Raw genomic sequence first — 19,834 nt, 5'->3', positions numbered from 1 at the left:
ACAACTTCTTATCTGCCAAAATCCTTGAAAATTTGATGAAACCTTCACGACATGCCATTAAGCACCTACTATTTTTTTTCTCCATTTGAATGACTTGTAGGTTCCCATAGATCTCCTGATGCAATACATGGACTTTGTCATAGGTAGACCAAGGGGGTTATTTCTATTCAGAGACTTCCCAAACCACTGAATAGAACTTAATGAAACTTTCACAAATCATTTATCACATGATGCCATTGTGCACCTACTACCCCACTTTGCTTTTCCATCTGAATGACTTTTGGGGTTTCCTATATGGCTTCTGGTGGGAAGAGGGCAATGGGTAATCACCAAGTAAGCTTAGCTCTCAGTTTTTCTACTGATTTTTACAGATACATAACAAGACAGTAAGATTAACCTGATTTACATTTCCAGTTTTACATTCAGTTCAATGATTAACAAGTTATGATTATATCATTCTAAACCTGAATAACAAAATACATATCAGGAATGTTTTTATTACACAAAAATACCAATAAAATATAAAGCATTTTAAATGTATTGCACAAAATGAATACATTCATGAAAAAACATATAGCTTACACATACAATCAAACCTGAAAAAAAACATATGTAAACATATCTAACATATGCAAAATTCTTCAAATCTGAAACATATCACAAGCCATAGCCAGGAGAATATTATCTCCTCCCATTTGGATCAAAGTATGTTATTATTGGTATAAAGCACTATCAAATTCAGAAAAATTCTGTCAAATATACCCCCACTAAAAATTTCCAACATTGATTAGATCATAATATGATTTATTATTTAAATGGCAACAATCCATTTTCTTCAGGACTGAGAACAATGTTGGAAAATTGTTCTTGACCATCATACCTGATAACCAACCATCCAACAATACGGGGGAGACACAAAAAAAAAAACAATAACAAATTTAGAATCTCCCACATAAAAATGTATGACTTGGGGAGGTTTTTGATTAGAATTATTGTGAAAAATACTTAAGTAATTCAATTTTTACATCATTTTTTTTTAAATGAAAATCTCCTAAAATGAGACAGCACCAATGGGGGAGAATCTCCCAAATGAACTGTTCCAAAGGTTAACAGGTATGAACCAAGAGCTACTTTAATCTTTCATTAATAGTTGTATGTGTACAGGTATGTGTACTACAAAAATAATGATCTGTTTATATACATTTCACTGTAACAGATCAAGAAGAATTGCACTATAAGCACCTAGGATGGATATACAGTTATGAACATCTAATTGTATAACAATGTGTACACAAGACACAGCAACAAACACTCAATTAAAAATGTGCTAAAATATATTGAAAATATTATCATATGTGGTACCAAATTCATATTCCCAAAGAAGTGTCAAAGTTCCTAGAAACATCAATGACCAAGTAATGTATTAATTTAGAACTCCATAATATGTATCACAGAACAGCTAAATAATTATGACAGCAGGAAAGAACCCTGAACCGATGGGAAAATTAAGAATACAATAACAAAGCTTTATACAACTCTAATTTTAATTGTGATTTTGAATTTTTGTAGAAATTGTTCATTTCTGATAATAGCTTGTGCAACTGGACTGGAGGTCACACTGATTTCATAACTTAACAGTATCGAAGTTTAAGTCTCCCTCCCCAACCTTGCAATGTTGATCTTGACCTAAAATGACTTTTATTTTTTTTTCAACCAACTATAATCAAGACAAACGAAAGTGCTGAACTGTAAGAAAAAATTTTTTTCATTAAAAAAAATGATTTTGGGTAATAATGGCCTTGACTTCTAACCCACTGACCTTAGTTTGACCTAAACTACAATTCCATGAAAAAGGCATTCTCACAACTGTGAAATTCTAATACAACTATCTAGAAATCTAGAAAATTTCAATATTAAGAAATGACTACATTTTTTACAAACTGGCCAAGACATTAGATATAAGTAGGAAGTATATGCTACTAAAGTTCTACTATCAGATCACAGAAATAATCTCTTGCATACACGTACTTGCCCCAATAATACCAACATATGCAGTAACAAATGTAAACAATGTAAATATTGTTATAATAGCTTTTCTGTTAATATTTGGATTATTATCCTTGCTCATGCATTGAGTAGCACTAAACCAATTATTGATTTGATTAATCAAGATCTAGCATTTTCAAACCAGTTTTCTACCAAACTTAGTGCTATATTGTTAGAGTATTTTTATTTGTAGATTATTTAACTTCTTTGATTTGACATCTCCAACATGGAAATGAATGTAAAGTTTCCTTTTTATTCAGGAACCATATTGCATGGTTTGCTTTCCTGATGAAAACAACCAATATAATAGTACATCATAAATTAATGCTATTAGAATATATGTTTAACAAGCTTGCTTAAAATAAAGGAAAACATGTTTATAATTGGGGCAGAGTGCACTTTAGATAGCAAACAAGCTTTTTATGACTGTGAGATATACAGTTCTTCTATATGAGCTGTCTTCCCAAATGGTGATGAGATTCTAAATCTGGCTAAGTCCTTTCTGGTTACCATACCAATTACCTATAAGTAGAAAATGGCCACTTCATGGTCTCTAGCACATTAAAAAAACAACAGCATTTAAGAAAATAGTTTTGCTTACGGCAATGAGTGCCCTTTTATTGCCAAGTAACTATCTGTTAAATCAATTGATTTCTTTGAAAGCCTCCACATTGTAGAACACAACAAAATTTCAGACAAAGTAAGGAGTTCTTTTCAACTAAATTTCAATAACAACTTTCTAATTTTTTTCCTTTATAAAATGAATTCAGCATTAGAAATGATTCAATTGCCAGATTTATAACAATTACCTGGTTTCTTTCATTGACAACAATAACATGCCTGAGACCCAATGCTCTAAATAATCTGAATATTCTTGGGAATGAAGAATTCTGAAAGATAATAAAATATAATCAACAACATAGTCTTTTGACACCCCCTTCCACAAAAAAAATGACTTCCTGAAATAATTGAGATGAAAAATTAAAAGTGCTCATACACATATCCTATTATTAAAGGATGATTAAAACTTAAAAATATAATGCATCTGAAAGTAAGTCTTGATATTGTTCATAATAAACTAATAACCAACTAGACTATTCCACAGTAACTGCAGAATCAGTATTATTTTTAGGTATATTGAGCAATGTCCTTTATTTTGACATAAAAAAAAATCACCAAACAAATATGATGTGGTAAATTTCTTTGGATAAAGAACATGCCCAGTCAATTCCTGTATTAAAATACTTCAAAGGGTCAGCTTGATTTGACCCCAGTCGAACACCATGCAGCTTGGTCAAGTATGGATAAAACTTTACTTGATACAACTTTAAATCAACATTTTTGACATGCCATATGATTCTAGTTAGAATGAAAGGGGTAAAGAACACAGAAAAATGTTTTTTTTTTCCTTTTGACCCCCAAAACCTTGATGGTTATGGCCATTACCACCAAAATCTCAGTCTAATTTCAGTGGACTAGAGCCTTGAAAAATCAATTTAAACCTTTTGAGGAATGTCGTACAGTTTCAAAGAGAACCACAAACTTTTATCCATAGTTGGAAATAAGAAAAAATGCTAGTTTTTAATCTCATTTGAGCCCTATATTACTAAACAGTTGGGACCAAACCCCCCATACAAACCAAAAAAAAATGATAACAAACAACTTTCCTTTTCTGGTATGGATATCAAGATCTACGAACTACAATTCAAGTTATCACACAAATATAAAAAGTCTACTTACAACAGTGCATTACCACTATACAACTGCAAAAATCAGCAGTTGTATAGTTACAGCCCCTTATTTTCAGTGAGAGCATCTATTTTATATCTGTCAGACGATGTATGTTTCTTTATTCCAGAAAGGGGGTTAATAAATTAATTGACTGGTGCATAATAAAAATGTGTATGCACCTTAGTTTTTCATCTTGAGCATAAAAAGCTGTACAGGGTATATATTTTCTCATCTAAACAGTGGTTAATTTCAGATAAGTTAAAGTGCAAAAACTTGCAGGGCAAAAAAAAATTCAAGCATTCACAGGAGGCATTCACCAAAGTGAGTTTTCAAATATTTTTTTATGCAAACAAAAAAAGGCTAAAATAATCACTTATTATCTATTTGAATGATTACATCAGATTCATCTATGTTTCCATGGCGATCACTTCAGCTTAATTTTGCAAGATCTTTATCTTGGCTGTCACTAACTACACCTAATCTTAATGTAAGCCACTTCAATTTTTTATCATGAGTGTTCACTTGTTCAAAGTATAAACTTCCTTAAGTGACAATAACAAGGATTACAGAAATATGATATATCAAATTAAACAGTCCAACACGGTAATGAATATGTAAATATGCAGTAAAGATCTCAGCGTTTTGTCCTTTAAACTTTCTACAGTAAAACCTCTGTTGATGTCACTCTTGTTTGTTTTGTGGGACTTCATATTGCAAAAGCTTTAGTTTTTTTGTCATGTCTTGTTTTCCTTATCTTCAGTTTTATATATACCAGGTTGTACTTTATTGTGTCACTACATTGTGCACCTAGATCATCTCTGTTTCTTGTTCAAGGCCATGTATTTGATGTCTCTGAATTAATCTATCTTTGATACTTTGGTATTTTTTGCCAATATTTACTTCAACCAAAACCTTCAAGTACATAACATAATGTCATAACAACAATGTACTGGAGTCTGCCTTCATCAATTTTTGTTCCATCAGACCCTATGTAACCACTACTTTAAATGTTATTACACTAAATATTGTTTACTTACATGCGAGACTGTATACGCTCCTGGATTCATGTATGAAGTTAGATCTATAGTGAAATCTCTTTCATGTGGAGAAATATTAATTTGCTGTAAATAGAAAAAATAGATCTTAAATCAGAGGGACAAGCCAGTTTTGTGAAATTTAAGAGATTGCTACTTAGAAACTAGACAAAGTGATGCCCCACACTCCACACTGACTGTACAGCAAAATCACACAAATTAAAACTACCCTACAAAGATTTTTGTTTCTGGGAGATACACATGATGCCCCCACACAGCAAAGATTTGTCAATTGACACTTGACTTGGGCAACTCAATGAATAAACATCTTTTCATTGAGCTGCTAAGATGCAAAGTAGATTTTCCATCAATCCTCCATTAGCATAGCCATATTGAATAAATGTCTGTATTTAAAAAAAAATTAAAGTGACCTTACCACTATAGATATATACACTTTCCAATAGTTTCAGTTTATTTAGTGAAAGCATTTTTGAGTTATTGGGCAAAAAACTGAATAAAACCCCCTTTTTTACAAATAAATTTCTGTAACTTTAAAAAAAAAAAAAGGAATTTTTCAAAAAATCAACATAAAGTTACAATTTAATTTGTGCAAGCCGTTTTGAGTAATTGTGCAAAAACAACAAACAAAGGTAAAACAAAATGCTCCCTTACTTTTAGTTTCAGGGGCATAAATAGCTTGATTCAAGTATTAGGACACTTAGATTATCTGCAGTCAATCCTAACCCTTCCTTGTAGTGTCCTTATTAAATTAGAAATACTGTGAGCAAAGCCAGCTTACAAAGAGAATACTCTCACTTCAAATGAATTAATGTCAAACCCTTATGTCCTATTGCCTTCCTTTGGAGTACTCCTACAGTAATTATATTCCTTCATGCACACCTACTGGCACATATGATGCCCAATCTTCATTTGAGGAGGAGTTGGGCTTACAAATTTTTAACATGTTTAAGTTGGGAGTATCTCCTTTTGGAGTTCTGTGACAATCATTACATTCCTTCATGCACTTCAACATAAGATGCCTATAAACTTTTATCAAAATAAGATGTCTAACCTTCCTATAAAATTTTATCAAAATAGTAGGTGTTGTCCTTACAAGAAATTTGAACAGATCAACATACACACAAAATAATTCCTATATACATTTTTGTACACCCAAAAATTGGTTTGTGAGGGTATGAAAACCTACCAAAAACCAAAAGGTTAGAAGCTCACTGTCTTTTATCTTAAAAATTGGGAAATCTGGAAATACTAGTACCAGGGGTGATCATCTGGTTTCTTATCAGTAAAAAAACTATTTAACTTTGTATAAATCTAAAAAATACCAATCATATACATGTATATAAATATTGCATATTTTGACATGCTGTATACCTGTTACTAAGTTTTTTCTTAATAGTTTATTCTTGATCTCAGCATGCAAAAGACAGACAACATTTTGTTTGCTGAAGTTTGATAAAATGACTGACATGGGCTGTCAAAATTTCTGGAGCCTTGGGGAGAAGCCTCAGTGTTTTAAGGGTTTCAAATTTTGTCCTACATCAAATTTAAAAAAAAAATACATATGACATATAGTTTGTGGTCAGACAAGTTTGAGTGCTGGGTTAGTGATTATCCTTGAAAAACAAATAACATTCCACCAGAAGAAAATGGAAAGATGGTCTTCAAGAATAGAACCAATCTAATCCATGATTTTTCAAACTTCAGAAATCCTCTCGAACACCCCAGATGTAGCAAAATTTTTCAAATAATATTGTCGAACAGAACCTTCAGGTGACACATTTATATGGTACTCACATGTGTAGGAAATATGGTACTTGCATGTAAAAGTAACATAATATTCACATGAAACAGTTACATGGTAATAACATGTATAGTTAATTTGTTACTTACATGTAAAAGTAACATGGTATTCACATGTAAAGGAGATGTGGTACCTACATGAAAAAGTAACATTGTATTTACTTAAAAGTTATATGGTACTCACATGTACAGTAATATTATATAGACATGTATAGGTAATATTGATGTAGGTAATATTGTTTCCATATGTTAAGGTCATATTATATTAACATTTGGTACTTACATGTATAGGTATAAACCTTGGATAGGCATCCCTAAAGTCTTTGATGCTTAATAAAGATTTGATGTCTTGTACATCTTCATGCTCTTCAAAAGCCTAAAAACAAAAACAAAATTTTTTTTTAGAAATTAACAAGTAACAGTCAATATCAAATTTTCTAATATGAAAATATTCTTTTTCAATAAAATTTACTGCTAATTCACACTTTCCAACGAACAAATTGATTTTGAAATAATGAATGTTAATGATAAACTATCAAAAAAAAGTGCCTATTTCTCAATGCCCCATTGGTATATAAAACTAATTACATTAAAGCCGAAATATTTCAAGACACATTTTCCATAAATATAAAATTACCTTCATTTTTAATAGAACTATGAGCTGTGATCTGAGTATTACACCTTTATAAGTGCCAAAACTTTCTGCTTCAGTTGGGAAAACCTGGAAAGACGTAAAATCATTGTAAAAGTGAAAGTTGATCTGGTGAATACAGACACTCGTACATTTCAAATTTTCTTTATGAAAAGGAACTATAACCATTGATGTAAAATATAAATCCTGATGATTTGTGCCTCAGTCTCCTGCTAAGTCAACTGCTCTCCGTCTAATGTGAAGCCTCCTAAGGTAAGAATCTTGTGCTAGTGTGTATCCCTCCCACATGATCTCCCACTAAGGGTTTAAAAGAAGAATACTATTGAATAAGTCAACACTATAAGGTCTCATTAACCAATTCTAATGCTTCCATTACTAAATGTAAAAAAAGAGGCTCCCAGGAGCCTGAATCGCTCACTTGGTTAAATTTTTGCCTTTCAAGGGCAATAATTCTAACAAGAAGTTGTCCAACAATTTTGATTCTAAGCAGACTTTGGTAGGACTTATCATAAAGATCATTTCATCAATTAAAAGTTTCATTAATGATTATAGTATTCAAAATATTGGCTGAAAACTGCTAAAAACATATTTTTTGTCTGTCAAGGACAATAATTCTAACAAGCAGTTGTCCAAAAACTTTGATCCCCATAAGGATCATTTCAGCAACAGAAAGTTTCATTCTATCCATCATAGTTTTCAAGGTTGTAAAAAACAAGAGGCTCCCAGGAGCCTGAATCACTCACTTGGTGAAAGTTTGTCTTTCAAGGGCAATAAATCTAACAAGGAGTTGGGTCTCACTAACCACTTCCGGGACAAATGGCCACCCCCCCAGCCTATGTAGTACCAAAAACACATTGAACCTAGACATATTCATTGTAAGTGCATTATTTGTGTGTATTATGATTAAAAGTAGTCAAAATGAAGCTGAGAATGTGTACTTTAAAATCATATATGTAATTAACTACAAAAGTGTATGAATATTGTTTACATGTGTGAGTAATTTGCCTCCATGCTGTCAGTTAGCAGAACAGGTAAAAATGTGGATTTTCAGTATTATTTATTCAAGTAAATTTTGTGAAGAATTTCTACTATCATCGTACCATTAGCATAATGATTTTGGAAGCCTTATTTTCCAAGCTTTGCAATGGTATGCAACTTTAAGATGTCATTTGTCATGGGAATTCACAGTGAGACTTTGAAAATTACTTTTTTAACATGTAAAGTAATGGAAACGTTAGAAGTGGTTAGTGAGACCTTGTCCAACAATTCTGACTCAAGAAGACTTTGGTAGGATTAACATAAGGATCATTTCAGTGAATGAAAGTTTCTTTCTATCTATTATAGTTTTCAAGATATTGGCCAAAAACTGTAAAAAAAAATGTCATTTTTCATCTTTCAAGGTCACCTGCCAACTTTGATCCCTGAAGACTTTTGAAGGCCTTATAATAAGGGTCATTTCAGCTATAGAAATAATTTTGCTAAAACTAATGATTTTGGAGATACATGCGAAAACTACTGTCTGACCCATTTGTTCTATTTTTAGTAACAGCAGCCATGTTTTTCCATGGATCAAAAATCCCTACCACAGTGCTTTGAAAAACAGTTGGACTATATTTTTGTGTAGTGTTAAGAAACAGTAGGGAAGTTCCTGACATGAACCTGCGACATAAAGTATTTTGATCCTAAAGGATCAAAAATCCAAAAAGCCAAGTAAATAGTTGGGATCTAACTCACCTGTTCAGTATATGGATCATAGTCACTAACTACAGGGAAGCCATTATGGGTTTCTGACTTCAAGATGTCAAAAATTCTACCAACTGATTCCTTGCACCTTAGTACTGTCACAGGATGGCTCATCACAGAACTAAAACAGCAGATAATGGAATTAAAAATGCTAATTGAGTAATTCTAGAAGTGATTTTGTTATCAATAATTTAAATTATTTTTTTAACCAACATGTAATGTTAACTATAATTTCTTTTGGAATTGTGCATGATTTTACAATTGTTTTGTAGGGGAAACATCAAAAAGTGAAGGCAAATCTTGGGAAAAAATATGCTGTATTACCGGTTTTCCTTAACTATATTTTAATGCCAAATTTCATCTATACAAAATATGGTTTCCATCTTATACAGTATCACAAAATTCAACTGGATAGTTTAAAAAAAAAGTTGGACTGACAAGAAATGTGTGCAGATAAGTGATGGGAGGACCAACCAGGTGATTCCATTTTTGAAGATCACCTTCAATTAAAATTTCATAAAAATCCTTAGAGTAGTCATTAAAGGAGAAGTTATGCTTACAAGATTTTAACCTATTCCCTACTTGCGGAGCTCAGGATGCAGCCATATTTTATCCTGTTTTTGCAGACTTACCACCTATAAGAGCATGTGTAATTTCGAAGTCTCTCTAATCGATGTTCGGATTCCGGTGCAGAAAAAAGAGGTAACTCGAATGAAAATGGAATCCCCAGCAGACAAACACAGCGGTGTTTCTAAAATTTACAGGGTATTTCATTTTGTTAATAGGTTACATAAGGATGATTTTCATTTGTATCCCAAAAGAAAATTTATGGCAGGGTCAGTAGAATGAGAAATTCCCTTTTAACTTTCGAGATTTTCTAAAGTATCGTCGATATCGGATGGACAACCTTACATGTTCCGAATGGACACCTGCTCCAAAGGGAGATAAATGTTGACAACATGTTAGTCCACAAGTTGGAAATACAACTCCTAAATTGGATTATTCCATGTTATAGGCATCAGGAAAAAAACAAGAGGCTGTCAAATGGACAGTAAACTGGATTACCAGGCATGATTATGCCCTGTACTTCTGTACTACACAATATATTCAACAGATAATGCCAAAGTTCAATCTTTGGCTACGGAAATGTTTTAATTAAAGAATGATAAAAGTAACAATAATGACAATCATACACGACCACCATGTAGATACAGGCAACATGTCTAATTTTGAAATGATATTCTCTCCAATGCTGTAACAGTATGAACATGTTCTTGCACAATGTGAAAAGTCCCTGTTTGCTATAAAAAGATCAATATTGATAGGAAATTTGACTTTATTAGTGCTAAATTGTTTTTAAAAGGTGTCAATATCCCCTCCCTTTTGAGTACAGGCCTGAAAAAAGAGCTACCCACCTTGCTTTTAGACTAGACAACATGTCTGCTGGTTCCCATCCTAAGATAGGCACTCCTTGCATGTGAATATGTTCATCATAAATACCCTAAAATACATATTTAGAAAAAAGTTAGATTAATAATTGCCAATATTCAAATAGCCTATAAAAGTTTAATGTCTTTATATATGAAAATTGTTTATACAATGCAAATTAAAGTTAATATACACTAAAAAAGAATCACAGTCTTTATTTGCAGCTTTCAATTTTATAGATGTATTTGTCTTTTGGATCAGAAAAAAATCTTGTCCGTTATTTACAGTATAAATTCATATCCTTGTCAACAAAATGGGTACAAAGTTGGTTAATATGTCCTTTTCAAAATATTATTGTAGATACATTGTAATTGCAGACATGATTTTACTTAACCAACAAAAAAGCAAAAATTGCCAAAACTTGGAAGTAAACATACAGTAAATAAAAAAGAAATTTTATAAAGCAGAACTCCTCTTTAGAGTGAAGAAATAGAGGAAGAAATTAATGACATTGTTCCAATTCTTGATGAAAGCAAAATTCATCAAATAAAAGCCTAGACAGTTGCTTACACTAAAATATATTACCTCATTGAATAAGTCGCCAACCCATTTAGCAAATATAAGGACAATCATTACAGGCAGACCAAATGTAATGTTACCAGAGGCTTCCATTATAATGACTGTCAGACTAATGGTCATTCTAACTATACCACCTGTTATAAAATTTAACTTAATGTTATTCTACGGTAGATAGTGCTGTATACATTTTTGATTGACACAAGGCAATGTCCAACACATGGGACATATAGTAAAGGGGGGGTTCCATGCAAAAACCAGGTAGTGGGTGGCACATGGCAAATTTTGTTTTAAAAAAAATCTCCACCCATTTCATTTCACAAATACATCCTTTCTCAAAGTTGAATTTTGGTTAACTGCAACAATGAAAGAGCATTAATTTACAGAGAAAGCATTGAAATTCATTGAAAGAAGGGAGATAACTCTTTAATTTGAGCAAAAATTAATTGCTTTGTTAGGGAACTTTAAAATCATTTTCTGAGCCATTTATTTTAATTTCAAAACAAACTTTATACTTATTGACATACATATGATATATACATTACATTGGAACAAAAGTTTCAATGGTATAAATTTATCCTGTGCCACAAACATCACAGGACCTGCCTGATTTTTACACAGACGGTCAGTTACCAATTCTATTTTCGTTTTTTTATTTTTAGTTTTTCTTTTAAACTAGTTTATATCATATAGACGAAATATGTATAATGCTGAATGTGTGACCACCTTGGGTAGTTCTGAATTTCGGTAATTAATGATTATGAATATGTCAATGCACTCAATATTTGCAAGATAATGGTTCAGACATGAATCAATATTTGTACAAACCTAGCTGTGCTGCTGCTCCAATCAAAGCATACTTTTCAAAATCAACCCATTTCTGAAAATGACCACAAAAACATCAAAATTAATTCATTTATATGTATCAGCAGGTGGTATTTTCAAGTTTCTGTCACAAACTTTTTTTCATTGTCAAATTGATATTTTAGCAAAAAGTTCTAAGCAAATCAATTATTTTCTCAAATATTTACATATGTACCCCACTATTACCATAGTAACTCTATCATTCTAATTTAAATCAAATCTTATAACATCTGCTTGAGAGACAGTCCATTTGTTTTAGGATTAACATAACGACAATAACATTGTATTGACTTGAAATAAAAACAATATACAGATGAGGCTTAGAATCAGGATAAAACCTGAGGCTATGCCAGCCATACTTTTCTGATTAATGTCAAATTTGTATATCATTTTCATTCCTAGACAATATACCATCATCCTCCTTATACTGCAATCTTAATCATTTTAATGATGCAACTATAAACAGATAGTTTGATCATGCAAGGGTACGACAGTAGGCAGAGCAAAAGTGTTATATACTGAGCATATATCTTCTATGTATATACTGTCAATACATTTTGTTTGGTAAAAAAGATCAATTGTACTATAAAAATACCTACAAGGTTCTCTTATACATCAACACCAATCATATCCATAAATTGACTACCTAGTCTAGAAAATCATATGATTGGTCAGTTCATACCCCTGACTCCAAAGAGATCAAATTAATCTGTTACACTGAAGATATTATTTGGATTGGAATGATAATCTCTCTTTAACTTACAGCATCAGGAGATATCAAATGAAGCAACATGGCAACTAGTCTTCCCCAACCTGCACCAATCAAAAGACTAGGAATAAATAGACCACTGGGAACACACAGTCCATATGTCCAGAGGGCCAAAAAAAATGTCAGGATACAATAAATTATCAAGGTCTCGGATTGGTAGGTTTCTGAAATGATGAAAAATATGCTGAAACAACAATCAAAATAAATGATATATGTAACAAAAAGTCAATCTATTCAAAGTCTCAACAATCACCACCCCCTCAAAAAAAAAAAAATACCGCTAAATTTTACAATTTTTTAACAATATTATCTAAGGATGTGAACTGGCCATCATATTGTCTAGTCTAAAAGTAAAGTGAGTAACAATATAATTGGTTCATTTCAACCTGTATTTTTCAGATAAACCCTTGTTTGATTTGGGAAGATCTTTTGACTAAAACAGGTTCAAAACTATTAAAACTCTTAAGAATTGGCTCCAAAATCTAATTGGGTTGTTATTTAAATACTGTGAGGGTACTTTTATCCGTGGGTACCATTTTTTGTGGTTTAGAAAAAAATGATTTTTAAATTCGTGGATTTGAAACTTTATGAGACAAACTAACGGAAAATTTCCTTTTCTTTTTTGGAAGCAAATTTTGTGGTTTATAAAACCCACGAAAATTGGTAACCCATGAACAATAATACTTTCACAGTAGATAAGTATCAGGGTTGGCAAACACAGTTACTAAATTAACTAAGACTATTTAAAGACAATTCTAAAAAAAATTATTCAGTTATTATGAAAAGTTAAAGTATTAATCAAATCAAAATTAGACCTATCAATTGTTCCATTCAATCACTGCAAGTGACCTTCTGATCAACCAATCAGAATTCATCTTTCATGATTTGGAAAGCACTATTCAAAGGGAAAAACCTGAGGATTCTGAAAAGGTCATCTGAACAGAAAGGAGAATGGAGTGTTGTTAGATCCTAGTACATGTAGTGACTGAATGGATCAATTGATAGGTCTAATTTTAATTATATTTTTAAAGTATCAATGAACATTTTCTTTCGAATTTTGCTCAACATACCAGGTGGATCATGGAATAATGCCTTTACACTCTCCTCAGGAGATCTAAACATTACTGAGGCCATAGCGCTGAATTTCCCATCCTGACAGAAAAACTGAAAGTAGAAATGGAACATAAGGATACAAATAACATGAATAATGCATTTCGAACACACTGAAATTTTAAAAATGATCTGTTTTCTACTTTCCAAAAAAAAAATCAATCTGCAAAACTTACAAATTATAACTTCAGTTGTAATAAACACTTGCCATAGGTCACAGGCAGAACCCTACCTAAATTAAATTATCTCCCATTTCATTGTGATACAGAAAATGATCGAATATGAATGCATTCACGTGTTGATAACATAGGACTTGTAAAAAGTGCTTTCTACATGTATGATGAATAGAAAACAGCTAGTGTGGATCATGCAGTTTGCTTGACAGATATGTAAAACGAGAATTTCTTGGGATGGATAAGTTTTGAAAAATTCGTAATCTGGTGGTAAACTGTGGTGCACTAATGATATTTCTTGGTTTAAAATTGGATCATGTACATTAATTTTATGGTAAATGTTTCTAGTTTCCTCAAAAGTAAAAATTATTTTCCTCCGATGCCACATATAGAAGAAGGCCATTTAAACGTACAATTTTACTTGAAGACACAGCATACATACATTATTAATATATATGTGAATGTAAACAAATAGGGTCAAAGGTGGTGATGTAGAATGCACATTTACTGTCCTATAGCTTCATTCTAAATTTCAATCATCGCACAGCAACCATGTATTAAAATAAAGAGTAGGAAATAATAATAACTAATGAAGGGTTTTCATACGATGACATGTTACAAATTTGGGAAAGGTTCTGTGCATATTTTATGCCAAGACGCTATATGTTCTATTGTGAGCATATGACACCCAAAAAGCTAGTTTTGAATTCGTCACAAAGTTTTGTTAAGCATTATTTTTTATAAGTGAGGTAAGGGCTTTTTTTAAAAGAAAAAGAAAAAAAAGGAGTTCCAAATTTTTTTAATCATTCATTCATTGAATGAAAAATATTATATTCTAACATCAAATCCAAGCCCCAATCCAAAGTTTTATTTTGAACTAGCATTTTTTCTTTAAGTGTCTCCAATGTTATTTTACAGAGAAAGTACAGATAAGTGTAATTGAACAGCTCAAGTAGATTGGATCAACATGTGTTATACCTAGTTGAACAGCATATAAGGAGACATTTATCAAATATCTGAAGAAGTCAACAACAGTATAAAATGCAAAATGAAATAAATTCATTATTATCATGCTGTTACTGCAATGATTTCCGCTATGATCCTGGTTAAGTTACTACCAACAAAATGAAAAATTTGGAGTTCAGTCGTATCAAGTTTGAATGCTGTGTTGATACTAAAATGAAAAATTTAGAGTTCAGTTGTATCAAGTTTGAATGCTGTGTTGATACTTGCCCAATTTCATATGGTCGCATCAAAACTGCAACCTGGAAAGCTTTACATTCGATGTTATTTGCAGGGGTAAAAAATTAGGAAGTACAAGCTGGTAACCCAGGCCATATATTTTTTTTATACTTTCTGTATGTTAGCTAAATTTTATCCGAAATTTGGTAGCGTAGCTCAAAATTTAGTACCCATTGACTACTGAGTGACTGTTAATTTTTATCCCTGATTTTTGTTAGACAGAGTTGAGTAAACTTCAACAAAAAGGATGAAACCTAATGGAATTTCAATTGTAGTTATTATAGAATTTATGCATGTACATTGATAGATTCAATACTTTTGGTGATAAAGAGGTGTGAGATACATGCTGTCAGCTATATGGAAAGATCTGGGTCTACACGAAATTGGGTTGACCTTGATATAATTTTATAATAGCTAGGGAAAAAGAAGGTTTGTATTGGGGGATATGGAGGAATGTGGTGGAGTCCTCTGATCAACCAAAGTTATGTCGGCATCGGAATGTTTTCTCAGTGCTGCATCTTATACACTGTGTGCACATGTGTAGCGTTTGCCTTTTCTATTGAAAAAAAAGGGCATAGTTTTAAAATTTGTACACCACAGAATTAGAGAAAGTGTGATTGTAACATAAACATAAGAAATTCGGGACTAAAATTGTGAGAAAGCAAGAATTAATAAAATTTGAAAATAATATAAATTACTCGAATAATATTTGAGAAAATATCACTAATAGATGTACATTTGTAGTAATCTTAATAAAGCACTTTCCATCTATAATCAATTTGCCAATATACAAGTACCTGTAATCTTGAACTTAATTGTTGACCAGCTTATTGACATGATTATACAGGTAAATGTACGTGATGTGTACATTGGCAAGCGTTCGATGTCCCGACTCACTTAAACTTTTTTTTCTATTTTTATTACGGCTTGAAAAAATCCAAAATTTGGCATGCTAGTAGATACACATTTGACAGACTTGTCTATTTTTTCCTGATTTTTTTGTGACCAAACACTAGGTATGATCCATTTTTGATTAAACGTACCCCCACTGAAAATCATTTTAATTAAATGTCGTGGCTTTGTCTTTCTATTATTTGATACAGTTTTTGTTGATAATTTAATGTAATAATGATATTCTTAATCTAAATCGAAAATAATAATTTTTTTGTCTTAAAGTAACCTTTAAAGTCATTAGCATTGGCAATAAACAACAGGATTAACTTTTCTGCCACAACTAAACAAGAGCACGATTTCTATTGTTCTCGTAGCAGTAGGTTTCTACCTGGTAACATATATGCAAAGTTCTTGAAAAGATAAGCTAACACATATTTGTTTACACTGACCAATAGGTGTGTTTATAACATAAAGATAAAAATTTATCTGTAACTAATTAACATGTTTCACTATTAGTGCTGATAAGTAATTCCAAATGACTGACATACCAGAAATGTTTTAATTATCTCTGTAAATGGGAATTACAACCTACAGTAAGGCCATATTGCCTTGAACGTTTTAAGGTACCTTAACTTCATCATATCAAAGAGTGTATTGTTGAATATTTGCATGCTATATACTTCAAAAGGTTTGTATCAATAATTAACCTAAACCACAGGCATAAATAATTGGATATACTGCAGACTGACAAAAATATTATTTGAAAATCATTAAACAAGAGTTATCTAACCTGAACACCATTTTCCTGTGTTTCACTGCTTTCCATTACTTTGCAGTCATTATCAAAATACAAACAGAAGTAAAATGCAGTACCAGTACAGACAGCTACCAATACAGCTTCTATAACCTGCATGTATGGTCTGGTGATATATCTGGAGGATAAAAGAGAACAAACTTTACACATGTGACAACTATTGGTCTGGTGATATATCTGGTAGATATAAGAGAACCAACTTAACTACACATGTGACAACTACTGGTCTGGAGATATATCTGGTAGATATAAGAGAACAAACCCTACACATGGGACAACTACTGGTCTGGTGATATATCTGATGGATAAAACAGAACAAACTTTACACGTGACAACTATTGGTCTTCTTATATATCTGGAGGATGAAAGAGAAAAAACTTTACACATGTGACAACTAATGATCTGGTGATATATCTGGAGGGTAAAAGAGAACAAACTTAACACATGTGACAACTGCTAGTCTGGTGGTACATGTATATCTGGTGAATATAAGAGAACAAACTTTACACATGTGACAATTACTGGTCTGGTGATAAATCTGCTTTAGGAATATCCACCTACCGAACAATTAATAGGTGGGAGGAAGGAATGTATTTATATATTTAGCTTCTTGTTGTTTACAACACTAATGAATTTACATATTATGATGTATAACAGTCCATGTTAAAAACACTGGCTTATATTAACAGCATCGTTGCAGTCAAGTACACATCTAAATGTCACAGTAATGTGTACTATATTGTTATAGTAATTAGTATGGATATGTAATAGCAATGCCTATTTTGAAAATGTCACAATAATGTAATGCATTCCTTATTTGTACCAATCTGAGTCAAGTTTTTCCCTTGATACATACTTTCTTCTAAACAACGTCAGTTTGTGGTTGATGTGGTTGAACAGAGCCCCCAGCAGCCCACCTGTGAACAAGAAAAGGTTAAAAAAAGTTTTTATCAACATCAATGTTCATTTAATTAGATGCAAAATGGCAACTTCAAGCAGTTCTGATAAAACTGTAAATTGATTTAATATTTTGACTTAAATAAAATATAACTTTAAAACCACATGGGAAATTGCATTTCAGTATTATTAAAAGTCTATAATACAGGTTTTCATTGTTGTAATTACATTTTTTGCAGTAGCTTGAAATGACAAATATGGCAGTTTTACTAACTTTGCAAATCTGTATACAATAATATTGTCACTCATTGATTATGCGAATTCTTGTGCTTGTTAAATGAACAAAAGTTTTGAAAACAATTGTTATTACAGAGTATAAATATTTTATCACAATTGTTAGGGATTTTTAGAATCGGTAATTTGAATATAACTAACAACCAGCCATAAACTTACCAACTATACCCATAATAATAAATATAGGTATCTCTAATCCACCATAAGTTGTTGTCTGAAAGGGCAGAATGTAATCAGTTACATTTTACTGTAAACATATTAATTTTTGCAGTGCTAAATTATTTATGGGTGTCGATTTTTAACAGTTTCAAGAAATGATAAGTATTCTATTGTGTTGAATATCAATTTTGCATGTATCATTTGTTTGCACCTTTCTGCCTATCACAAAAATTAAAGTTTCAGTATTCACTCAAACCTTCTACCACATCTCCAGTCAGGGGTTCAACTATGTTTGGCTCCCAGGTCTGAGACTCTCTATTTATGAACTTGGACCTTTGAACTTTCATTAACCTGGGTCCTAAACTTTCAACCCTCTTCATTGACACTTCATAAAGATTTCGGATTCTCTAAATTGAAATATTGATTTGATTCTTAGACAATTCCGTGATGTTCCACTGTTGAAAATTAACACTAAGTGGCATGCCTTGTGTTGCTAGGCATACCCCTACTCATACAGGTAACTGACATCTGAGAGCAACTAAAAAATGTATACCCCATCTATATGATATCAAACACCAAATTTGAAATCAATCCTTTTATTTTGAGGTGAGATTTTTGTTAAGAAAATTTTCTCTATAATTCCATATATTGAAGTCCCATAAAACTGGAAATAGATATTGGACAGCACTACAAATCACTTACAATGTATGCAGCATGAAGCCACACACTAAATTTGAAATTTATCCATCTATTGGTTTTCTGAGATCATTGTGATGAAGTTTGAATGGACGAACCAACAGACATACAAGGTACTTCCAATGTACCACCAACTTGTTGTATGGGGGTATAATAAAAACTACTGTCAAATTCCTACCTTCAGTCAAACAATAGCAAAAGTTATTGTACACAATAATTTATAAATTTTCAATACACTAAGCTTGAGGATAATTCAACTTACATTGAATTTGCCAAAGTTGAAGAGACCAGGAGATGACAAGTCCAAAGGATGTCCTTTGACAAAACTCTGTACAACGTTGAGTGTGAAGGTTGATAACATAGAGGCAAAGAACTGAAAGATAAATACAAAATCATGTCCCAATAATCTGTGACTTCAGCCACTAGTCCTATGACCAAGTCAAGTACAATGTATAACTCACTTGTCCTAATGAAAATTTAGTTCAATTGAAGTTGAATTAGTTTATTTATAAAGTATAATGCTGAATTTTATGGATTGGACTAGCAGTTAAAAAGGTATTTGGCACTGACTAGAGTGTCCAAGGTATATTTCAAACAGGAAAATTTAAGTAGTAATCTATAGGTTAACAATCAATGTACAATGATATCTGTTTTTTTTTTTTCCAAATGTTTATTTTACATGATATTTTTTTTTATTTAAAGTTTCTTGCAAATTTGTACAGATATTCTGTAGTGATAGAGTAAGAAATGGATTACAAACTGTAAAGGCCAATCACTTTTAAGCATACCTGTTAACCTATGGAACAGATAATTTGGGAGATTAATTCTCCACAATAGACACTATCTAATACAGGGATTTTTGAGTAAAAGCATTTTTTTTAGGTTAAAATT

General features: G+C 31.7%; 1 protein-coding gene across 1 annotated transcript in view; it reads right to left on the bottom strand.

The window, feature by feature from the left end:
• Positions 1-481: 481 nt before the first annotated feature.
• The window catches only part of LOC148619514 (H(+)/Cl(-) exchange transporter 7-like), a 35,680-nt gene continuing 16,327 nt past the window's right edge, over positions 482-19,834 (bottom strand). Inside the window, exons 9-23 of the mRNA XM_088579480.1 lie at positions 19,206-19,316; positions 18,248-18,302; positions 17,754-17,814; positions 16,874-17,015; positions 13,735-13,828; positions 12,659-12,828; positions 11,860-11,911; positions 11,041-11,168; positions 10,443-10,528; positions 9,019-9,148; positions 7,270-7,353; positions 6,916-7,008; positions 4,815-4,898; positions 2,856-2,936; positions 482-2,568 (exon numbers count right to left, since the gene is read on the bottom strand). Of these exons, the coding sequence (XP_088435606.1) occupies positions 2,467-2,568; positions 2,856-2,936; positions 4,815-4,898; positions 6,916-7,008; positions 7,270-7,353; positions 9,019-9,148; positions 10,443-10,528; positions 11,041-11,168; positions 11,860-11,911; positions 12,659-12,828; positions 13,735-13,828; positions 16,874-17,015; positions 17,754-17,814; positions 18,248-18,302; positions 19,206-19,316 (1,473 nt within the window). The 3' untranslated portion in view covers positions 482-2,466. The remainder of the gene's footprint in view (positions 2,569-2,855; positions 2,937-4,814; positions 4,899-6,915; positions 7,009-7,269; positions 7,354-9,018; positions 9,149-10,442; positions 10,529-11,040; positions 11,169-11,859; positions 11,912-12,658; positions 12,829-13,734; positions 13,829-16,873; positions 17,016-17,753; positions 17,815-18,247; positions 18,303-19,205; positions 19,317-19,834) is intronic.

Source organism: Perna viridis, chromosome 4 (genome assembly GCF_037379345.1).
Source record: "Perna viridis isolate PV_CMFRI_1.1 ecotype Kerala chromosome 4, ASM3737934v1, whole genome shotgun sequence".
NCBI lineage: Eukaryota > Metazoa > Mollusca > Bivalvia > Mytilida > Mytilidae > Perna > Perna viridis.
The sequence above is the reverse complement of the archived record's forward strand: the minus strand, read 5'-3'. Positions and strand labels throughout refer to the sequence as shown.